At 34.5% G+C, this 22875-nt stretch overlaps 5 protein-coding genes across 9 annotated transcripts; 2 read left to right on the top strand and 3 right to left on the bottom strand.

Annotated features, from left to right (window-relative positions):
- Positions 1 to 589: 589 nt before the first annotated feature.
- Positions 590 to 1201, bottom strand: LOC146908731 (uncharacterized). Its single transcript, XM_085729294.1, has one exon. It carries the CDS (start codon positions 1199 to 1201, stop codon positions 590 to 592), a length of 612 nt encoding a protein of 203 aa, XP_085585420.1.
- Positions 1202 to 5526: 4325 nt separating this feature from the next.
- On the top strand, positions 5527 to 8944 carry LOC146908730 (F-box/kelch-repeat protein At3g23880-like). 2 transcript variants are annotated; one of them, XM_085727581.1, is made up of 2 exons: positions 5527 to 6978; positions 8626 to 8944. In XM_085727581.1, the coding sequence occupies exons 1-2, from the start codon at positions 5719 to 5721 to the stop codon at positions 8689 to 8691; spliced, it is 1326 nt and encodes a 441-aa protein (XP_085583707.1). In that variant the 5' UTR covers positions 5527 to 5718; the 3' UTR covers positions 8692 to 8944. The 2 variants fall into 2 exon arrangements, with proteins under 2 accessions (XP_085583707.1, XP_085583706.1); XM_085727580.1 differs by having other exon boundaries at positions 5527 to 7013.
- A 3939-nt stretch (positions 8945 to 12883) lies between these two features.
- Positions 12884 to 15362, top strand: LOC146908729 (F-box/kelch-repeat protein At3g23880-like). Of its 2 annotated transcripts, none has more exons than XM_085725754.1 (2): positions 12884 to 14130; positions 15136 to 15362. In XM_085725754.1, the coding sequence occupies exons 1-2, from the start codon at positions 12895 to 12897 to the stop codon at positions 15199 to 15201; spliced, it is 1302 nt and encodes a 433-aa protein (XP_085581880.1). In that variant the 5' UTR covers positions 12884 to 12894; the 3' UTR covers positions 15202 to 15362. The 2 variants fall into 2 exon arrangements, with proteins under 2 accessions (XP_085581880.1, XP_085581879.1); XM_085725753.1 differs by having other exon boundaries at positions 12884 to 14165.
- A 1110-nt stretch (positions 15363 to 16472) lies between these two features.
- On the bottom strand, positions 16473 to 17126 carry LOC146908728 (uncharacterized). The gene has a single exon (XM_085729293.1). It carries the CDS (start codon positions 17124 to 17126, stop codon positions 16473 to 16475), a length of 654 nt encoding a protein of 217 aa, XP_085585419.1.
- Positions 17127 to 17590: 464 nt separating this feature from the next.
- On the bottom strand, positions 17591 to 21775 carry LOC146908727 (uncharacterized). Of its 3 annotated transcripts, none has more exons than XM_085729813.1 (6): positions 21539 to 21775; positions 21294 to 21408; positions 19138 to 19379; positions 18820 to 19044; positions 18471 to 18731; positions 17591 to 17867 (listed from the first exon to the last, which is right to left on the bottom strand). In XM_085729813.1, the coding sequence occupies exons 4-6, from the start codon at positions 18982 to 18984 to the stop codon at positions 17808 to 17810; spliced, it is 486 nt and encodes a 161-aa protein (XP_085585939.1). In that variant the 5' UTR covers positions 18985 to 19044; positions 19138 to 19379; positions 21294 to 21408; positions 21539 to 21775; the 3' UTR covers positions 17591 to 17807. The 3 variants fall into 3 exon arrangements, with proteins under 3 accessions (XP_085585939.1, XP_085585937.1, XP_085585938.1); XM_085729811.1 differs by having other exon boundaries at positions 21294 to 21362; XM_085729812.1 differs by lacking the exon at positions 21294 to 21408.
- Between the last annotated feature and the right edge of the window lie 1100 nt (positions 21776 to 22875).

The following is a 22875-nucleotide window of genomic DNA, read 5'->3' as shown; positions in this document are numbered from 1 at the left end:
AAAAAAAAATGGTTGCAGAAAAAAAATGGAAGCATATTCTGCATGTGTGCTATATAAAAAAAAAAAAGTATTAACTCTTTAAGACGGTTAAAACTATGTGACTTGCGAAGTTAATATCTTAGGTCGGGTTAATATTAACCAACTTAAACAATGAGGCCTTAAGTCGGTTGCTAAATCCGACTTCAAAAACCGAAACTTCTTACTACGGGAGTTGTTAGGTGGGACGCGTGCCCGACTTACAAAGCCTTTTTAACCGACTAAAAAAGGCTTTTTAAGTCAGGCGCGCGTCTGACCTAAACATTGAGGCCTTAAGTCGGTTCCTATATCCGACTTAAAAGGCAGAAACTTCTTACTATGGGAGTTGTTAGGTCAGACGCGTGCCTGACTTAAAAAGCCTTTTTTAACCGACTTAAAAAGGGTTTTTTGTACTAGTGAGTGGCTGAAGCATGAAAGAATTTTGTATTCCGGTCACCATCCCTATACCAATGGGTTTTTGCTCGTTGACGCCAATATGCGTCATCTTGAGACAACAATCTACTCATTTTCTTCCTCAGATACACAACTTGATCTTGATTGTACCCTGTACTATTCAACCGAATGTTTTGAATTTGACGCGACAATCTTTGATATCTAACTTAAGCTTGTTACAATGCTCTCTACTCCAAGCCATCATATCAGCAACACAAAGAGTCAATTTCGGCATTACCAAATTAGCATCATGAACCTGCCAAGCATCAGTCACTAGTTCCTTAAAACCTGGTTCCGAATACCACACATTTTCGTAGCGAAATCTGCGCTTATGGAGGTGAGGCCGTTGTACCGGGCTTATGTTCAAAAGAATAGGATAATGATCAGATGACGGGGCTGCAAGATTCTCCAAAGTAGCTGTAGGGAAAAGATTAAGCCATTCTTTGAATGCTAGAGCTCTATCAAGTCTCTCTTCAATCGCGCGAGGAGTACCCAAACTTTTGAACCACGTGAACGGGTACCCCTCCACCGAGACATCCACTAAGCCTGACTCCAGAACCGCTTGTCTAAAGCCATTGATTAACCAATTAGGACGAAGATTCCGACCCCGTTTCTCGCTCGCATCCATGATATCATTAAAATCACCTAGAATGCACCATGGACCTGTAAATTGATTAGATAACTGACGAAGGAAATCCCACGCAAGCCGGCAGTTCCAACTAATAACACTCATCTGTCAGCCCTAGGAAAACCCCTGATTCCCAAAAACAACGGCTGTTAATACATGGTGTGAAAACAACACGCAAGGGATTTTATTTGATTTTCTGCCAAGGTATATGAAGAAGAAAACGAGTCACACAATCACAAGGCAGATGGCTTTATGTAGAAAGAACCAAAGGCTTAATTGGTAATGGTAATATATGGAAAAGTCATGTAAGTATCAATCGGTGATGCAATCATAATTCTTGTGCAGCCAACAATTAAAAAGAAAAAGTGAGTTTTTAAATAGTGCTGCCAAAGTTAAGTAACAAAATATTAGTGATTCAAAAGTTAAGGTTCAGACAATGACATACAAATTATGCTTAAATAAAATTGACAAAAATTGAACCGTAGCATTTTTTTTATTTAGAAATGAGACACTTTTTATTTTATTTTATGGTAGCTTAATATATTTTAATATTGGCCAGACACAATTAAATCATCATGAGAGAGAACATCTTTCTCTTTTTTGTAAAAAAACAAAAACAAAAACAAAAACAAAAACAAAAACAAAAACATTTTTCTCTTTCTTCATAATAATCATTACTTATGATAAGAAGAGAGAACAGTTGTGTAAAATTACATTAAGAGATACCACATTTAGTTGTTTTTGAAGAAAGAGAAATGGTTTTTTGGTCCATGTGAAAATGTGCATGGTGCTAACAAACACCAACTATATTTTAAGTGTGTGAATATTAGAAGCCCCCTATATATATATATATATATATATATGTATGTATGTATGTATGTATGTATGTATGTATGTATGTATGTATGTATGTATGTATGTATGTATGACGAAAAGTATCAATTTCTATAATATCCTATAGCAACAAGTTTTTGTATTTTTTTTATAGCAATGTAATAGTTAGAAAGTATCCATTATATTTTAGTATTTTAGCAATGACTAATATCTGTCGAGGAAATATAAGATGGATTGTCTCATCCCAACCGGACTTTATCAATTCACGAGAGTCAAAAATTAAACCCTCATGTTTTTTAAGATGTATCAGTATCTATCACAAAATTAAATCTCATTTTGGTAGCAGCTTTTTGTAGTTAATATTGATTTAAACTAATATATATTGTTGTGAATTCGAACAAATAATCATGCCAATAAAACTTAAATGCGTGGAGTAAAAGAAGTAGTTCAATTAGCAAAGTAGTCTCAAGTAACGACAACAACAACAACAAATAATATTCAGATCTAAGTGTGAAGCAACACCATAAACCAATCATATTTTTGTACCTTAACACCACAAGACTAGATATCACATTCATTACTCAACAACTCAATCAATTTCTTATAAAACCTACACATGCACACCATACTTCTGCTTTCAGAGTTCTCAAGTACATCAAGAGTTCCCCCTGGTCGTGGTCTCTTCTTCCTAAGGGATTCTTTCATTTGTTAGATTTTTCTGATGCAAATTGGGCAGATTGTCCTGATTCTAGAAGATCAGTATCAAGTCAATGTTTCTTTCGGGGCAAGTCTTTAATGTATCATTTTTCAAGTCTACTAAACTTTGACTTAGTATGATATCTTCAAGACCCACATACTCTTAACTAGACTCAAGAAAGAATTAGATGATTTTCGTTCAGCTATAATAGCACACATTTAATCTTCCATCAAATTGGGAGGAACCCGCCTAAGCTCAACTCGCATAACCTCTACTCACCTATCTACCAATTCTGACTAATAGGATAATCATTTTTAGGTGTAACCATCACCACAAAAAGTTCATGTAACAAGTGTGAACCCTTATTTTCGTTTGAATGGTCGGTGAAAGAGAATGACCAAATCTAAAAATATTGAGTTAGGGACTAAAACCTTTTGGTCCTTATGCACAACGGAAGCATGTGAAGGAGAAACAAATGGCCTGCCCTATGCAGGATAGTTGTGAATGTAATCAGTAACAATATAGTGGATTTTTGGGAGAGTGTTGGTAGAAGTTCTTTGAGAAGTCATAAAACTCAACATCTCTATCACTGAAGGTCATTATAAATTTAAACTTTCCCATACCTACTTGCTCTACTTTGATACACCAATTGTTTAGCATCCTTGAGAGGTCCTCCACATTCAACGAAAATTGTTTTAACGGACTAATGTTATTCACACATAGTTCACTTGTAATGGAGCACTGACATGAATGCCATTTTTGCAATCCATATAGGGTTAAAGTTAGGTCATAAAGATATGCATCTTAACAGTTAATTCACTCAACTGCAAGTAACCCTTCTTGCACAAAATTGTTTGAACGACTCATTATTTGAATTTATTTTTCTTACAAAAAGAGTGTTGGTAGAAGTTCTTTGAGAAGTCATAAAACTTTTATTGATAATCTTTCAAATGAAACTATTATATCTCCTATACAATCATATATAATGTAGTTCACAAACTTTTATTTATGTCTACCGACTTATTTAAGTACTATTGCGATAATCATCTTGTTATGATTATGAGTTATTACTAGTGCAGTTGGCACCCCCTTTAATTTTTGACACCGCTACTCAAAAGAAAATCTTTGGTCATTATGCGCGGGTCTTGGTGGATGTGGATTTCTCTCGACGCTTGTTTCATGAAATTATGGTTGAAAAAGAGGGGTTTGCTTTCAGGTTAGTAGTTGAATATGAATGGATTCCAGACTTCTGTTCTCATTGGTCATGATGTTACCGGTTGTCGTTGGATTTTACCCAAATAACATATTAAAAAGGTTGACCAAGGTAAAAAGCCTATGGTGCCACTGAAACACACAATTGAGAAATATATGGCGAAGGATAACCCTAACTGCAGTGGCTTTTGTGCATAGGAAAATAATTCATGTTGATGGGATTGATATGGTTGTGGCAGAAATTGATGAGTCATAAGGTGTTATACTGAGTTTAACTACTACATATCAAGTTGCTAGTAAGGTACATCTTATTCTAGAAATACGGAATTCTCACGAGCAAATGGTTACAACTCAAGCGTTCCTTTTGTTTTGGAACCAGGGGAGCAAATGTCGAAGTCAGCAGAAGCAGTTGCAACATCGACGCCCCTCCATTTTTGGTTGCTACACCCCATAGAAGTCCCACTATGCCAAGAGACCTTCAACTCATTCAACAAGCGATGGTAGCTCAAAGTAATCTTGAGGATGCTCCTTTTATTCCCTTTGTTTCTAAGAGTAAAAAAATGAAGAATAATAATCATATTATGCCTAATGTTCGTGATATAGTGGCTAATCCTGATGACCATATTGATCCAAATTTACAGAGGGAAATTGATCTTGTCCAGCATTTATTGATTCAAGGTGCGTGAACAGAAGTCTCATTTACTCCTTATTTATCAAAGAATCAGAAAAAGAAAATTACAAAGAGTCTCATTACTCCAGGTCCCCCTCTTGCACCTCCCAAATGAAGATTTTTTTTTCTCTCTGGAATTTCAAGGGTATAGGTTACCAAATTTTGTATGGAAAATAAAGACCCTTTAACGCCTAATCTCTAGGTGTTATGGGGTAAGGATGTTGATTTTGCAGCTCGTGAGGCTTTTTAAGGGTTTTGGTCTAGTCTTTCTTTTAGTATAATTTTCCTTTTTTTTTAATAATATATATTAAGTAGGCGGTAGAGGATGAGAGTTTCAGTTTCGTGCCAACCTAGTTGGGATGTTTCTGTCTCTCCCTGATGCCTAACCTATCTCTTGACTTGTAAAAAAAATTATTATTAAAGTAGCATTGACAATTTAAAGTTTAATGATTTAAGGATCAATTTGACTATTTATCATCAATTTGAAGGGGCATAGACTTTTCCCTAAAAAAGAAAAAAAAAAAGGGGCATAGCCTTTAAAGCCACGTGTCAGTGTTACGTAGTCAATGTGTTTTTTTGTTCCTAATTTTAGAAGGGGTATTTACAAGAATATACACCCTCCGTCCAAATTACATGGCATTTTGGACATTTCTCTCATATTAAGAAATGTTTAATTTTTTTTTTTTTGGTAGTGAGATATTATGAGTTGTTTTACAAAAATTTTCTTAATAAATGTTATGAGAAAGATAAATTAAATAATTGAAAGAAGAAAGAGTAATAAATAGTTAAGGGTAGATTGTTCAAAAAAAAATAGTTAAGGGTATAATAGAAAAAATAACATTAATATTTTATTAGAATTGTAAAGCATAATGTGGGACATAAAGCGACTTATCATTTGGACGTAGAGAATGCAATTTTGGGTGAGGGGTGGTGGTGGTTTTTGGTTACAACTATATATTTTTTTGTTTGGTACAAAAGAGGGCCAAAGCCCTGGTTACAACTATTTACTCACAAAATAAAAAATAAAAAATAAATAAAAACATAAATTTCAGAGTTTTAATCGTGATTAAGACGGGTAGTAAACTACCAAAAATAAAAGTCGAATAAAATAGCTGAGAATTAGGCTTCCTTACTGTCCAAACCGATTCATTTGCATATGACCTACATAGGTTTCATCCTCAACGCCGCCACCCCATTGCGTTTACAATCATGACTCCGGTGACGCCGGTGGTCCTTCCCAACGATCTCATCGCAGAGTTACTTTCCTTCCTTCCCGTCAAATCTCTTGTTCGATTCAAATGTGTTGGCAAGTCTTGGAAAACCCTAATATCTGATCCCACCTTTGTGAAATTACACCTCAATCGATCATCAACAAGAAATCCACTCTTCACACTAGTCACGCTGCACGTCGCAACTAACTTCATAGATGATGTTGATGACAGTGGATTGGAGGTGGGTTATAGTGTCGTTCCTTACTCGTTAAACAGTTTAATTCAAAACCCGTTGTTCACCCTTTCCGTCGATCCTTACTATCATTTGGGTGATAAAGAATGTTCTTTAATGATTGGTAGCTGCAATGGATTGATTCTTTTGGCTGGTGGTGATTCTCAATTTGGATATTTTCGTCTATGGAACCCAGCCACAAGAACAATATCTCCAAATTTTGGGTATTTTTGCCGTTTTCATAGCCATGCAGCCCACACTTTCATGTTTCTTGGCTATTACAAATTCACCTTTGGTTGTGATAATTCTACTGGCACTTATAAGATAGTGGCGTCCAATTACAATCCACATCGACAACAACTGAGTATCAATGTAAGAATTCTCACTTTTGGAGATAATGTTTGGAGAGAGATTCAAAGTTTCCCCGTTGTTCCTGTTCATTTTTACTTTGGTGAAAATGATGTGCATAATGGTGTGTATTTGAATAGCACTCTTAATTGGTTGGCTATTCACAATGACTTTGACTATGATATTAAGAATCTTAGAGTTGAGCAGTTTGTTATTGTTTCACTCGATTTGGGAACGGAGACATACAATCATTACCGGCTGCCTCGTGATTTTGATCAAATGCCACCTGCTCTGCCAATTGTTGCTGTGTTGGGGGGCTTCCTTTGTTGTTCTTATTTTTACAAGGAAACCGATTTTCTTATATGGCAGATGAAGGAATTAGGGAATGACGACTCTTGGACTCAATTTCTTAAAATAAGTTATCAAAATCTTCAAATAAATCATGACTACTTTGGTGATGAAGAGTTTATCCATGACAAGATAAAGTATCATTTTCAATTGGTGCCGCTGCTTCTTTCTGAGGATGCTGATACACTGGTACTTAAGAACAGCCAAGAATCCCATCCAATTCTCTATAATTGGAGAGAAAACAGAGTAGAGCAAACAAAGGTTACTACAAGTAGTACTATTATCAATGATAATGGAAGTAGCAATTCCACATTTTGGTGCTCGACCAAGGTTTACGTTGAAAGCTTAGTTTCAATTTTTTGAAAGTAAGTTCCTCTTTTATGGTTTACTTGATTGAATTTATGTTCATTTGTATATGTTGTTTTCATTTTAATAGATTGAGTGAGTAATAAGTATTCATTTTTATGATTGCTTGGATTGATTGTATTTTGTAATGACTATTTTTTTTCTCTGTCAAGTTTTTTAATGACTATTTATTGGCTATTGTTATTAACTATTTGATAAGGATGGGTTGATTAGGGAAGTTAGTTTGAGTGTATCTTGTATGTATAGTAGAGTTTCTGGATAGAGGAGTATCATTGAATAAGGCGGAACCCTAGGAGGTGAGTTTTCTCTCCTATTCTTTCCTCCTATTTCCTCAAGAAAACTTTTGGTCTTTTGAACTCATTATCGCTCGGTACTTCCTTAGGCCATCACATTAAGAAGTTTGCTTGCTCAAACAATCCATTTTACTCATTATGTATTTATAAAATGTATTTTTCATCAACAAGAGAATAATTTGGTTTAAATTTAGTTATTCAGGAAGTGTTCTATAATGTACCAGTTTCTCTTTTTGCCATATCTTATTTGTTGAATACGCATAAAAAAAAAGCAAAATTAAAGTCCTGCCCTCGTTCATTTCCTCACTACATCTCACAATCTCAAAATCCCAAATCGACGAACCCTAAATTCCAGTTCGCTCTCTAGATTTGCTATTTCTTGACTTCATTGGCGATCAAGTTCGACAACACTTCAATTTCAGTGTTCTTTAGTTCCAATTTCTGTGTTCTTCTTCATTTAGATTTTAGTTTTTGTTTAGTTTGATTATAGTATTCTGAAGTTCAGTGTTTGTTCAATTTGATTACCGCGTTGCTGAAGCTAGAAACCGATTCTAAATTTCAGTTTTTGTTGGGTTTGTTTGGTTGATATGTGGGTGTCTGTCCAATACTACTATTTTTTTGGTCTTACTCCGTCAAATATTACTATCTTGGTTTGTTTTCCTGTCCTGAAGTTAATTTACTGGTTAAGTATTTCTTTTTTTCGCTTAAGAGGATATATGCAAGTATGTTAATCATGCATCTGGTTTGACTTTTAGACTGCATTGTTCAAGATGTATATATACAATTAGCATAATTAATGGCTGAATTTGGTATTGAATCCAATACATGATTTCATAATCAATATGTATTGTTATAAGACCACAGTCGAAAAATGGTCTAATTGAATCAGTTCAAACAGCAAAGTTAAAAGGGTCTGATTGCATCAGTTATAAAGCCATGAACTTTATTCATCAATGGTTCACAGAAAAAGGCTACGAAAAATGGACTGAGCCAACCTGCTCAACCCTTATATATATTTGTTTTTCATATGCTCCTATTGGTTTTTATTAGCACATCCATATTAGAGACTGAATGCACTGATAACCGATTCTTTGAAATATATGATGGTGACCTTACGTATAAACTTAGAAACATGTCTGTTGTTTAATTCATAATCTTACATCTAACTCAATGTCAGAACTGACTGACAACTTTTATCAAATAAGAGAATGGTTTCCCTGAGAACAAATAATATGTTAATTTTATCCTTGTGGTATTATATGATTCTGTGCAAAATATCTTTTAAGATATTATAATATAGAAGTGTGGTTATATGCAGAATGATACAAGCTTTGGCAGCACAGCTACTTCAACAGATGCTACTACAAGTTATGATGAATCATGAATGGGAGAACAAAAGGAGAACCTTTTGATGTTTAGGAAAAAGAAAGAAAAATCAACAGTGAGCATTTGGTTTCTATGAAGATTGTGTTAAGACTATCCATGTAACATTACTCTTCTGCTAGAACTTCTTTTTTTCCTTTCTTTGTTGTGGTCTCAATACATTTTCTTTAGTCTCTGAGTGGACTGATAAATAATGGTTAGGAATGCAAAAACGTATTATGGTACAAGATTGCTTCAATGGTTGATTTGGTGAACCTGTGTTTTAACCTTGATATCAATTATTTTGTTTGATATATATAGCAGTCCTAAACCTGTTTTAATATAAGTTTTGTTTTAAAACTTGATTTTTATGCTCAAAACCTGTTTTAAATTTTTTAAATATATATTTTAAATGGATGATTGCAAATTGATTATTGAATCAAATGTAAAATTTATGGTTGAAAACCCAATTAAAGTTGGTGTTCTATTACATAATTTGAAGCATTAAAGAGAAAGATAGAAGAAGACTATGTATAAACTTAAGTCATTAGTCTACGAGAGAATACCAAAAGGAGAGAGAATGGTATTATCAATTTTCTTCATACCCTTCATTGTCAATCATTATTCCTGTTAAACTGTAGAGTCACTTGTAGTATTATTAGATAGCTTGCAGAGCAAGTTACTCTGCCATTCCATAGATCTTTACTATGTACCACATGATTCAAATCCTAGCTAATAGTTAGTTAGAATTTGTTAGAATCTTAGACAGCTATCAACAGTTTCAGATCAATTCAATGAATCTAGAATTTTCTCTAATTTTCTCTTTATTCTTCCTTTAGCTTCTTCATTTTTCTCTGATTCCACCATGGATATGGTGAAGTTCAAGATGGTATCAGGAGCTCTGTTGTGCATCGTTTCTTCTTTCTACAGTTGTTTTCTTCTTGTTTCTTCTTCTTCTAAGATGGTGCGTGGTAACACCGTCGCGAACGGTGGTGCTAATGGAGGTGCTGTTATTCCTCCGATTCTCGATCCGTCTCAACAACTTGGGAACGTTTATTATGTTCATGCTTCCGATGGTCCTTCCTCCATCGCCATTACTCCGGTGTTGAATAACTCCAATTATCATTCTTGGGCGCGTTCATTGCGAAGAGCTCTAGGAGGAAAGAACAAAGTTGATTTTGCTGATGGATCAATTCTAGTTCCTACTGAATTCGATCCTAGTTTCAAGGCGTGGAATCGTTGTAACATTGGTCCATGTAACAAAAACAATTTATAAATAATTTCCTCTTCGATCAAATTTTTATCAGTCTCAAGTCGTCGTCGCTTCTTCAATTCGGCTTCGAAAAAAAAATAGTAAACCCCACCCCCCTGAAATTGTTAATTCTTACAAATACCCCCTTCAAATTAGAGAAAAGACAAAAAAACTCAAATTGTTAAAACATCACTCAATTTATCATTTCCCTCGGTTTCCTCTATTAGTCAACAAGATGTGGTTGTTGACTATTTACGCGACACTGCCACGTGGCTTGAAAGGTTATGTCACATCATAGCGGGTAATTTTGACTATCTACGGGATACTGCCATGTGGCTTGACAGGTTATGTCACATCATAGCGGGTAAATTTTTTGTTTTCTTGTAATAATTTTTTCTGGATATCTTTTTTTTTCAATGGTAACATTGGCTCACACCTTATAACTCTACGTGCAAATAACCCCCTCTCAAATTTTATGCTTATGTACACGCCCTATGAATTTGACAATGCAACTTCAGTTTCCAATAATAACTCATAATAACAACAAGATGACAACAGTAATAATGCCTATATAAGACCGTAAACACAGCTGGATACAATGTCAAACCAAAAAACAAAACTGAGGAAATAAAACTCAAGATCTCATATTACCAAAAAAAAAAAAAAAAAAAAAAACTCAAGATCTCAAAGAACATCCCACATGTACAATAGTTCTGAAGATCTCAAACCAAAAAACATCAAAAAGAGAAAAATGAAAATAAAACTCCTACTAAGAACACTTGCACTATCAAGAGGCAAACAACACACCTGCAAGCACATCACTATGGCTTACCACCAGCTCACACCCCTTAAAAGCCACACCCCAAAATCCAAAAGCCTTCTCAACAAAATTTAAGTGTGTCGACATAATTGGATACAATGTCCTCCATACTACATTGGCTCCAATTGCAAGTAACCCTTCTTGCAAAAAATTGTTTGAACGCGTCATTATTTGAATTTATTTTCCTTACAAAAAGAGTGTTTCTAGAAGTTCTTTGAGGAGTTATAAAACTTCAATTTATAATCTTTCAAATGAAACCATTACATCTCTTATACAATCATATCATATAAGGAAAATGCTTTATAAAGCGAAAAGTGAGTTCACCAAAGTTTCAAGACCATTCAAAACACTCTTGCTGTCGAAATCGCGACTTCAATTGCAAAATAGATTTTGCAACTTTACTCACCTTCCGTTGATGATTTTATTAAAAATTTAATAATAAATAAAAAAAGTTTATTTCTTATTATATAAGATACCATTTTTTTGGCTTTCGCACCGGTTTCCGACCCACCAAAGGTGGACGACTAATCTGGCTCATGTGTAGAGGCATGCGCACTGGCCAAGCATTGTCCCCCCTAAGAATCGAACCCGGTATTCCCCGGATACCTCCTTGGAAGGAGCTCCTTGCCACTGGAGCCCAAACAACTTGGTTATACGATACCATTTTAAAGTATATTACTCAGAAGTTAATTTTGAATTGTTTCTCTAAATATATTGTAGAACTTTATTACATTGATTCACCAACTAATTATCTTCATTGTAGTATATTTGGTACATTTTAATTCCTTTCAATGGCTCCTTGACTTTACCGTTTAAGACTAATGATTTTTAATTCATTAGTAACTGATGGTAACGGTGCCTTGATAGCTTTTGAACCGTTTTTCTTTTCTCTAAAGTTTTAGGCTTTAAATAACATTGGTGTATAATATAAAAAAAAAAAATAATTGAATGGGATCAGTATTGACAAACACACGAGAAAATTAAACAAGTTTTTTTTTTTTTTAAGGAAAAAGAAAATTAATAATACCGAGCAGTTTGTCCTCGTGATCATACATCGATTGGCAGGGACATTACATAATATATACAGGGTCGAGGTTTGAACTCCAGACATTCCATTTATTCACCCTATAAAGGTGAATTTCTAGCCACCAATCTACTTAACAAAAAAATAAATACCAAGTAATTTTTAGTAGAAACGCGGGGTGTTGTTCCGATTTTTTCTTCAATCAACTTCGTCAAGCTTTCGTCTTCAATCAACTTCATCAACCTTTAAGTATTTTGTGGACTTGAAACTTTGAGTTTATTTATGATTAAGTATTTTGTCAGGCATCTAGTTTTTTGTAGCTTGATTATGAAATTCAAGCGTCACTTACTCACTTATGATCAAGTATTTTGTATTTTGTTAGACGTGTAGGATTTGCCAGTAAGTATTTTGTTAGGTTGTTTAGCATTATTATGCCTACTAAAAAATATATGGCATCTGGGTTTTGAGTCATTTAGTAAAAGTATTTTGTTGACTTATACGCAATTTATAACATATATTTAACATTATTTTTATTTTGGTAGAATCCATCAATTTTGATTGAGATTTTACTATTTTCGATTTCGCTATCATTCTACAAAAGTAGTTGATAAAAATCTTTCAATTACGATTGTGATTTTCGTTTTTTGCTACTCTTTTTCGGTTCGAAGCAAAATCCCGATTTTGACAACTTTGCTCATACCTCTATTGTTGCTTACCGCCATGTTGGCAATTGGGAGCATTTTTTTTTTTGTTACCAAAGTAATTTGCAATTTGTTAAACATTCACTAGATATTTTCTCGTGATATATAGCAACTCCCAAATGTCTACAGATTTATTTAAGCATTATTGCTAGCTATAATAATCTTGTTGTGATTATGATTGTCAAGGGGCATAGCCTTCAAGGATATTAATTACTAGCTTAAAAAAACGTAAATTTCAGAAATTTATTCCTGATTAAGATGGGTATTAACCCCCAAAAAAATGTCAAATTAAATAGCTACGAATTAGGCTTCCTTACTGTCCAAACCGATTCATTTGCACTTAACCTTTTTGTTTTATTTAGGTTTCATCCACAATGCCACCATCCCAATGCGTGCACACAATGCCACCACCCCAATGCGTGCACACAATGCCGACGGTCCTTCCGGACGATCTCATCGCAGAGTTACTTTCCTTCCTTCCCGTCAAATCTCTTGTTCGATTCAAATGTGTTAGCAAGTCTTGGAAAACCCTAATCTCTGATCCCACCTTTGTGAAATTACACCTCAATAGATCATCAATACGAAATCCACTCTTCACACTAATCACGTTGCACCTCACAAATGTCCCCATCGATGATGATGACGACGGTGGATTGGAGCTGGGTTACAGTGTCGTTCCTTACTCGTTAAACAGTCTACTTCAAAACCCGTCGTTCACCCTTTCCGTCGATCCATACTATCGTTTGAGTGATAAAGAATGCTCTTTTATAGTCGGTACCTGCAATGAATTGATACTTTTGACTGGCGGTGATTCTCAATTTGGATATTTTCGTCTATGGAACCCAGCCACAAGAACAATATCTCCAAATTTTGGGTATTTTTTCCGTTTTCATAGCCATGCAGCCCACACTTTCCCGTTACTTGGCTGTTACAAATTCACCTTTGGTTGTGATAATTCTACTGGCACTTATAAGATAGTCGCGTCCAATTACAATCCACGTCGACAACAACTGAGTATCAATGTAAAAATTCTCACTTTTGGAGATAATGTTTGGAGAGAGATTCAAAGTTTCCCCGTTGTTCCTATTCATTCGTACTTTGGTGAAAATGATGTGCATAATGCTGTGTATTTGAGTAGCACTCTTAATTGGTTGGCTATTCACAATGACTTTGATTATGATATTAAGAATCTTAGAGTTGAGCAGTTTGTTATTGTTTCACTTGATTTGGGAAGTGAGACATACAATCAGTACCGGCTGCCTCGTGATTTTGATGAAATGCCACCTGCTCTGCCAATTGTTTCCGTGTTGGGCGGCTTCCTTTGTTGTTCCTATTTTTTCAAGGAAACCGATTTTCTTATATGGCAGATGAAGGAATTAGGGAATGACAACTCTTGGACTCAATTTCTCAAAATAAGGTATGAAAATCTTCAAATAAATCATGACTACTTTAGTGACGAAGAGTTTATCCATGACAAGATAAGATATCATTTTCAATTGGTGCCGCTGCTTCTTTCTGAGGATGCTGATACACTGGTACTTAAGACTAGCCAAGAATCCCATCCAATTCTCTATAATTGGAGAGAAAATAGAGTAGAGCGAACAAAGGTTACTACAAGTACCGATAATAGAACTAGTAATTGTATACGGTGGTGCTCGGCCAAGGTTTACATTGAAAGCTTAGTTTCAATTTTTTGAAAGTAAGTTCCTTTTTATGGTTTACTTGTTTGAATTTATGTTCATTTGTATATGTTTTTTTTTCTCTCTTCTTTTTAATAGATTGAGTGAATATTCAGTTTTGTGATTGCTTAGATTTATTGTATTTTTTAACGACCAGTTAAAAGATTGGTGACTTTATTGAAAAAGGCGGAACCCTTGGAGGAGACATTTCTCTCCTATTCTCTCAACAAAAGTGTTATTTCTTTTAGTCTTTTGAACTCAATTCTTTTATTATTTTCAACTCATTATCACTAGGTACTTGCAATGTATTTTTCATCAACAAGAGAATAATTTGGTTTAAATTTAGTTATTCCAGAAGTGTTCTATAATGACTCAGTTTCTCTTTTTGCCATATCAAATTTGTGGAATACCCATAACAAAAAGCAAAATTAAAGTCCAGCCCTCGTTCATTTCCTCTCTACATCTCACATTCTCAATATCCCAAATCGATGAACCCTAAATTTCAGTTTGCTCTCTAGATTTGCTATTTCCATTTGATTTCATTGGCGATCAAGTTTGATCACACTTCAATTTCATTCAATTCCAGTGTTCTCTAGTTCCAATTTCGGTGTTCTTCGCTCAGATTTTAGTTTTTGTTCAGTTCGATTATAGTATTCCGAAGTTCAGTGTTCGTTCAATTTGATTACCACGTTGCTGAAGCTAGACGCCGATTCTAAAGTTCAGTTTTTGTTGGGATTTTGTCGTGAGTTTTGGGTTTGTGATTTACTTACGATAAGTATAGTGTGTGTTGGATTTCGTAACTTTGAAAGGGTTTGTTTGGCTGATATGTCATATGTGGGTGTCTGTCCAATACTATTACTTTGTCCATTATTGCTATCTTAGTTGGTTTGTTTTCAGGTTCTGAAGTTAATTTTATCCTTGTGGTATTATATGATTCTGTGCAAAATATCTTTTTAAGATATTATAATATAGAAGTGTGGCTATATGCAGGATGATACAAGCTTTGGCGGCACAGCTACTTCAACAGATGCTACTACAAGTTATGATGAATCATGAATGGTACAGAACAAAAGGGAGAACCTTTTGATGTTTAGGAAAAAGAAAGAAAAATCAACAGTGAGCATTTGGTTTCTATAAAGATTGTGTTAAGACTTAAGACTATCTATGTAACATTACTCTTATGCAAGAACTTCTTTTTTCTTTCTTTGTTGTGGTCTCAATACATTTTCTTTAGTCTCTGAATGGACTGATAAATCATGGTTATGCTCAAAACCTTTTTTAAATTTTTTACACATTTTAAATTCTCAATACAAGTTTCTTTAAAACTTGATTTTTTACACATTTTCTTTAATATAAGTTTTGTTTAAAACTTGATTTTTATGCTCAAAACCTATTTTAAATTTTTTAAATACAGGTTTTAAATGGATGATTGCAAATTAATTATTGAATCAAATGTAAATTGATGGTTGAGAATTCAGTTAGAGTTGATTTCCTACTACATAAATTGAAGCATTAAAGAGAATGATAGACGAAGACTTAAGTCATTCCTCTACAGGAGAATACCAAAGGAAGAGGGAATGGCATTATCAATCTTCTTCATACCCTTCATTGTCAATCATTATTCCCTTTTATAGATTAGAGGATAATTTCTTGTTAGCTTTATTCTCTTGATTGTTCGAACATATGTCTCTTTTCTTTAACCATTTCATTGAACTTACTTTGATGAGATAGCTTTTCTTCAGTTAGGATCATAACAGACCCCATGATGAATTGATGATATAATGTTTTTTTTTTTTAATTAGCAAAAATTATTACGCATGGCTAGCACAAGGTGCACTTAACCCGCAAAGGAGGAAAAAGAGTACAATAAGACCCTTATAACAACCGGCACCTTAACACCAAATACAAAGACTCAATAAAAAACCCGCTTGGGTCTAAACTCCATCAAAGAAAAGGAAATACAGAACACAATACACAAAACCTCAACACCAAAAATAAGGAGTGCACCGCAGTCAAAAAAACAAAAACCAGCAGCTGGCCAAGAGTGCTACAGAACCGCAGCAACAGCAAACATCAGCAGAAAAAAAAAAAAAAACCACCAGTTAAACTAGGTACTGCAATCCGCACCAGACACAAACAGCACAGAACACCAACTGATTTCAACCCAGCTGCTATCTTCCAAAACACCCTCCCACTTCCAACACAACCGTGATTATCGGCCTAAGCAAAACCTCGGATTCCAACACCGTTCATAGTACATACAAGATGGGATCTTCAATCTAGATAGAGTCCATCTCCAAGAAAGAACTTTAACCTCGTCCACTATCTCATCCACGAACACTCCTTGGTTGTTGAAAATAACGCTGTTTCTTGCTCTCCAAATCACCCATATCAACCGTGTGCCATATCAGCTTCATCCCTCTCATCATCTTCTTCGTGCACGTAGTAGCCTCAATCCAACAAAGCCAATGTGTGAAAAAATCCGGTGGAGAAATAAACTCCAATGCCAACCAAATTTGTACCTGAGTCCAAATATTCCAAGACACTCGACAGTGCAAAAACAAATGCCTTGTCGATTCATCCTCCAAATCGCAAAAAACACAACGCAAATTCGCATTGGAGGGAAGAACATTCCTATAAGCAAGATTCAACCGTGTTGGGATACGGTTTAGAAGAAGCTTCCAAGAAAAAGCCACCACCTTTGACGGTGCCGGACTCTTCCACGCTTGGCCAAACACCCTTCTCTCGACCTCCCCATAAGCATTACCTCTCCCCGCTGTTTCCTCCAACCTCCTATACATTGAACTAACCGAGAATATCCCCTTCTCCTCCGACTTCCAACACCATTCATCTTCCCCATGCACTCTCTCAAAACCATGAAGATCCCGAGTTAGATTAAGAAGAAGGTTCTCCTCCCACACAAACAACCGCCTTCTCCAACCAAAGTTCCACTCATAACCACCCTCCCTATCCACCCCCATCTCCGCAATATTTCTTTCCACCATCCAGAAACATACCGAGGCCAGAAACATACCGAGGCCAATTCACATTACCTTCGATTAAGTCTCCGTCACTACTACAGAAATAATTTTTTACATCAGTTGGAAATGACATTTTACATCAGTTTGCAACCGATGTAAAGTGATATGATGTGGTAAGTCCACATCCTTTCACATCAGGTTGCGACTGATGTGAAATCTTGAATTTCTACATCAGGTCCGCTTGCACTGTTGTAATAGACACACTTTGAAATTTAACCCTACAGTTTTCACATCAGTTATACGATGGGGACTGAAGTTAAATATGTATATTTCACATCAGTTTTCAAAATCACTGAAGTGAAATAATTTTTTTAAATTTTTTTTTTTTAAATGGCTTATCAAATAAGCTTGACCCCTGCTCTTTTTTTTTTTATAGCAATAAAATGAAAACAAATTATGGATAATTTAAATGCAAAAAAATAGTTATATTATCTAATTGGATATTACATAATCAATCCTCAATTTTCCACGTCAATATTCCAATCTATAAAAGAGGCATATGAATACAATATAGCTAGAAATAATCCAATAAAACAACTTTAGGCAGAAATTTCAAACAAAAAAAAATCCACAGCAGAATCATCATTGTAAATACGCTAAACATCAGCTGCAAAAAGCATCTCATCTCAGTCGTAAGCATCGGCAATGTCTCATCTCAGCCACATCATAATCAATTTTCAGCTACAAAAAACAAAATCAATTGAAAAAGTTATCATCAACTGCAGAACCTTTTGTGCTTCCATGCACAACAACTTTATAAGAAGTGATTGAGGATGAGTCTGTGATGGATGTCTAGTTTCTGATATGGTTTTTAAGCTTGTCATGCCAAATAATTAAACAGAATTCAGAGAATACTTTTAAGAAGCTAATACCAAGGATTGCCACTATATGCAAAGGTTACTAGAAATATCCTAATTACTTCAAATATCTAAATTACATGAAATTTGTGATCTGTTATGAGAAATATCCTAATTACATAGAAATTTGTGATCTGTTACGAGTTTCAATATAAGTTTCTATATAATTACTTCAAATATCTAAATTACATGAAATTTGTGTAATGAGTTGTTAGGCCTTATAATTAAGTCAAATCTGTTAGTATAAAAAGTGAAGCTCAACAGATATTCTATGGCACAAAACGGTATACGTTCATAACAGACAGACAGTGTAGGATATTATCATATGCAACTTCTGCCAACTAACTGATAGAGGTAGAGACAGACAGAGAGAACACTACATCTGAATTGTGACATAAATATTAGAGAACACTAATCATTAACTTACAATTTTCTCAGCAACAACTTTTGCAGCCTCTGATGTATACTCTCCCCCTTTCTTTTGTCTTGCTCTCTTCCATGTATCATGACGTGACGGAGGAGATAGACTTAGATCATCACTTAATATATCATCTAAATCTCCTGATTCTTCTAGCACTTTTCTCTTTTCCTTCATCATTTTCTCTTGAAGCAGTTCATATCCTCCACGAGATAATGTATGTCTATAAATATTTTTAGCCACACAATCCCTACCCTTTTGACTTTTTGCCTATTATAAATACAAATCATTACTAAATTGATTTGATTAAATAAAAAAATGTACAATAAAAAATTAAATATAATTACTACAAACAAACCTTAAATTCATCGGAATTTCGAGACTCAAGGAACCCCTTCCATATATGTTCTTTAACAAAAGGATAGCTAACATACGGAGGAGGGCGTTCGGCTTTGGGATGTGCAATATATTCCGATGTGAGTTGTGCCTTAAACCCGTTCCACCGTGCCCCCATCCACACCATCCATCTTTTCTTCAATGGATCATTTTTTGGATCATCACTTTCTGGAATAACAAAATGCTTCTATATACATCAAATATTTGGAGTTAGTACCTAAAGATCAATAGATACAATAATTAAATAGTAAATGCAGAATTAAAAATATAACTATAATACCTGAAGATCAACCCAAATTGCATCTTTTGTGCTTGCATCTACCTCTCTCCAATCATCGATTAAAATATTTCTTCCTTAGTAATGTTTGGCTCCCGGTTCGCACAAGAAACACAAGGACACGGGAAAATTCCATCATTGTTTGGAAGATTTTGTTCAGCAAACTGTAGAAATTCTATCACTCCATTATCAAACTCTTCACTTAATCGATTAGCTCTCATCCAACTACGATCCATAATGATGAACTGAAAATGAACACACACTGAATCAAAGAATTGTGATGCCTACATAACTATTAGAACTTAGAAGACTTGGAGTTTGACCAAATAAAAAACTTGGTGCGCTTAAGATACGTAACTACTTACGCGGAGGTACGAGATTACTACTAGCTAGAAATCTCTTAGATGACACGCAAAACTTATTAAGCTCAACTAGGTGTAAGACACACCTAGCGAAAAAGCAAAAATTGATAACCACATGGAACAAAAAAGGTAGGCCAAAGGTCTAGAATTTCTATCTTAATAAAAATGTATGCAATTATCATTATCTGCATTAAAAAAGTGTACATTGCAGAGGCATAACATTTCAGATTAGGAAAGCTTCAACAAGACTTTCATTGATATAGCGTGACATGATTAAAATAAACCATATCAGAATAATGGCATATATGCATTCATCGAATAATTGCAAAGTATATAGTGTGACATGATTAAAATAAACTATATCAGAATTTCATGAAAACTTTGCATAAGGTGATGTCCCTTAAAGAAGCCATAAATTAGATTGTACTTTATATACATCTAGAGTAAAAGTTATAAATGATTTAAACTGATCATTGATCACAATAATAATTACAACCAGTTTCACAAACGGTGTTAATTTCACTTTGTTTATTATGTGCCATTCAGATTAGAAACTATTTTTTTTTCCTTCAAAAAAAAAAAGATTAGAAACTATTTCCCATTAATAAACATTGACATTCAGATTACATATTATTTGACATATTCATCCAATTCCTTCTGAAAAAATATACTTCCACAAGGATTGAGTTAAGGTGCTTACTTGGCCTAACGTAAATAAAGAATAAGTAAACATAGGGACTAGAACTACTCAATTAAGATAGCTAAATCACAATTAGTCAACAACTAAATCTGTAGAGACAGTAATGCACCCCCAATAACTACTTATCTTCTCTATGTTTTTTCAACAAAGTCCCAGAAATAATTTTCCATTTTGTTGGTTATGTAATCAATTAACATGAAAAAAGATTGAAACTTTGTCAACACCCTGCTGCATTATTGGTACCACAATTCATTAATGTAAGGAGATAATAATAGCAAACAAATTTTACTAGTACCATTAATAAACTATGTACGAGAGACTAGACGGTAATTGAAGAAAAACCCATACACAGATTCCAATGTAGTAGATAAAAATTACAAGATGCAGCAGTAAATAATACTGAGTGATACAAGTTGCAGAAAAGCTATCACAAGTCACAGAAGTTACAAATTTGAGCAATCCTTTGTACTAACAGAGCTTTATCTCAGTGCTACCAACAATCACATGAAAGTAAAAAACATTAAACGAAAATCTAGGGACTAAGACCACACAATAAAAATAATAATAGTTGTGACTTTTGTATGAAAGTTTAACTCAGTAGTCAGTACTAACAATCACATGACAGTTAAATACAATAAAAATATTATTAATATTATTATTTTTTAAAAATATATAACTATTATTATAATTAAAAAAGCTGAAGAAGTAAAAAAGAGTTGGGACTTTTGTATCACCAGTTTAATACCCCTTTTCTCCAATAAATCGTAATCATAATTAACTTCTGAAATAACTTCTTTTAAAAATAAAAAAAGACATTCTATACTAACATTAATAGACCATTTGTTATCAATCGAAAGCATAGTACTGGCCATGGCAACAATCGAAAGCATAGTACTGGCCATGGCAACACCAGATTTGCAGCATAAAAAGAATTTAAACGTAGGAATTTAAAGCTTGAACCAATTTATTCCCCCACCCACATCAGTGAAAATTGATTACCATGTACAGAAAAACAAACCATCATCTTCAATGAATCAATTAAAACTTTAACAGTTAACTCAATTACAATACAAAGACAAAATGGGAAGAACAAGTACCTGATTAGATTATATCTGATTAAAATGCCTCAACTTTCAAAACCTTAAAACCCCAAATCAAACGATAATCTACAAAAAAGAATCACAAAACTCAATAAACCCCAAAACCTGCCATCTAGTTCAAATCAAACTAAAATTATTTCAACAATCAGGTAAACCCTAAAATTATTTCACACAATCAGCTAAACCCTAAAATTATTTCAACAACAATAACAACAAAGAAGTTAAAATTAAAGAAAACTTACAGGTTTGAAGAGAGAATAAATCAGAAACGAGTAACAAAACCAAGAAGGGTTTGTTGTTATGTTTGGTTCGAAGAAGAAGTGAAAGATGACCAAAGAAGAAGTGAAAAACGAAGAAGGGTTTGGCGTTGTGTTTGGACGCTGGTGGACGGTGATTAAACGGTGGTGGACGGTGATTGGAAGGTGATTGTGATTTGGAATTTAATGAAAAACGAAGAACGAAGAAGAAGTGAAAAGCGTGGATGTGTTTTTTGTTTTTACGATATATGAAGGGATAAGGTAAAGGTGAAAGTTTGTTTTTCCATCAGGCAATTCTCATCCACTGATGTAAAAATAAGATAGCCAAAGTTTTCCTTTAAATTGCGAAAATGCCACCGCGTGTTTTTCCCTTCATTTCAACTATGCACTGATGTAAATGCTATATGCTATTAGGAATTCCCTTCATGTGCTTATGTCAACTGATGTAAAAGCTCACAGTGTGTATCTTTCCCTTCAGATATTTTCTGTGCTGATGTGAAAACTAAAACCCCCTTGATGTAAAATCTATATTTTGTAGTAGTGCGTTAACCATAGCACCATATTTCTCTTTCAACACCTCCTTACATAAAGCTCCACCCCCTTGTAAAAGCCTCCATCTCCATTTCGCAAGAAGGCTTATTTTCACCATCTTGATGTCCCTAATTCCAAGTCCTCCTTTATCTTTCGGTTGACACACATTACTCCATTTCGCCCAACTATTTTTATGCCGTCCATCAACCCCACCCCCCCCCCCCCCCAACCCAAAGAAACTCTCTTTGGATACGAACCAACCTCCTCCAAACCTTGACGGCATACGCATAAAAGAGAGATAGAATATTGGTATCGCATTCAACACCGAGTTAAGGAGGACAATACGACCTCCAAAACTAACAAATCTATTACTCCAGAATTCAATCTTTTGGTTAAGTGATCCAAAAGAGGTTCCCACGTAGTTAGTCTTCTATGATTAGCTCCCACCGGAAGTTCAAACTACTTAAAAGGTAGATTATTTTCACTACACCCCAAAAAATTACATGCCATCTCCATAAATTCTCTTTGAACATAAATTCCTATAAGCCAACTCTTCGAGAAATTTACCTTGAAACCGGAAGCCAATTCAAACCCCTTTAACAATGCCTTCAAGAACCATAGGTTTGCCATCATCGCCTTCCCTATACAAATAGTATTGTCCGCATATTGAAGATGTGAAATAACCATCCCATCCTCCTTAAACAGGAACCCTTCAAACAAATTAAGACTCACCGTGTTCCTCTTCAAACCACTAAAACCTTCGGCCACAAACAAAAAAAGGAAAGGAGCTA

The sequence above is a fragment of the Medicago sativa genome, chromosome 7 (genome assembly GCF_051527215.1).
Source record: "Medicago sativa cultivar Bolivia chromosome 7, Bolivia_mono, whole genome shotgun sequence".
Classification (NCBI taxonomy): Eukaryota; Viridiplantae; Streptophyta; class Magnoliopsida; order Fabales; family Fabaceae; genus Medicago; species Medicago sativa.
The sequence above is the reverse complement of the archived record's forward strand: the minus strand, read 5'-3'. Positions and strand labels throughout refer to the sequence as shown.

What these genes read in the sequence shown, in the direction of transcription:
- LOC146908728 (XM_085729293.1), bottom strand. Translation starts at nt 17,126, where the DNA reads ATGGGGGTGGATAGGGAGGGTGGTTATGAGTGGAACTTTGGTTGGAGA.
- LOC146908727 (XM_085729813.1), bottom strand. Translation starts at nt 18,984, where the DNA reads ATGGTGTGGATGGGGGCACGGTGGAACGGGTTTAAGGCACAACTCACA. An exon ending in GAAATTCCGATGAATTTAAG is followed by an intron (nt 18,732 to 18,819) that starts GTTTGTTTGTAG and finishes TATTTATAATAG; the next exon opens with GCAAAAAGTCAAAAGGGTAG. An exon ending in AAGTTGTTGCTGAGAAAATT is followed by an intron (nt 17,868 to 18,470) that starts GTAAGTTAATGA and finishes TGTTTTTTGTAG; the next exon opens with CTGAAAATTGATTATGATGT.
- LOC146908729 (XM_085725754.1), top strand. Translation starts at nt 12,895, where the DNA reads ATGCCGACGGTCCTTCCGGACGATCTCATCGCAGAGTTACTTTCCTTC. An exon ending in TACGGTGGTGCTCGGCCAAG is followed by an intron (nt 14,131 to 15,135) that starts GTTTACATTGAA and finishes GGCTATATGCAG; the next exon opens with GATGATACAAGCTTTGGCGG.
- LOC146908730 (XM_085727581.1), top strand. Translation starts at nt 5,719, where the DNA reads ATGACTCCGGTGACGCCGGTGGTCCTTCCCAACGATCTCATCGCAGAG. An exon ending in CATTTTGGTGCTCGACCAAG is followed by an intron (nt 6,979 to 8,625) that starts GTTTACGTTGAA and finishes GGTTATATGCAG; the next exon opens with AATGATACAAGCTTTGGCAG.
- LOC146908731 (XM_085729294.1), bottom strand. Translation starts at nt 1,201, where the DNA reads ATGAGTGTTATTAGTTGGAACTGCCGGCTTGCGTGGGATTTCCTTCGT.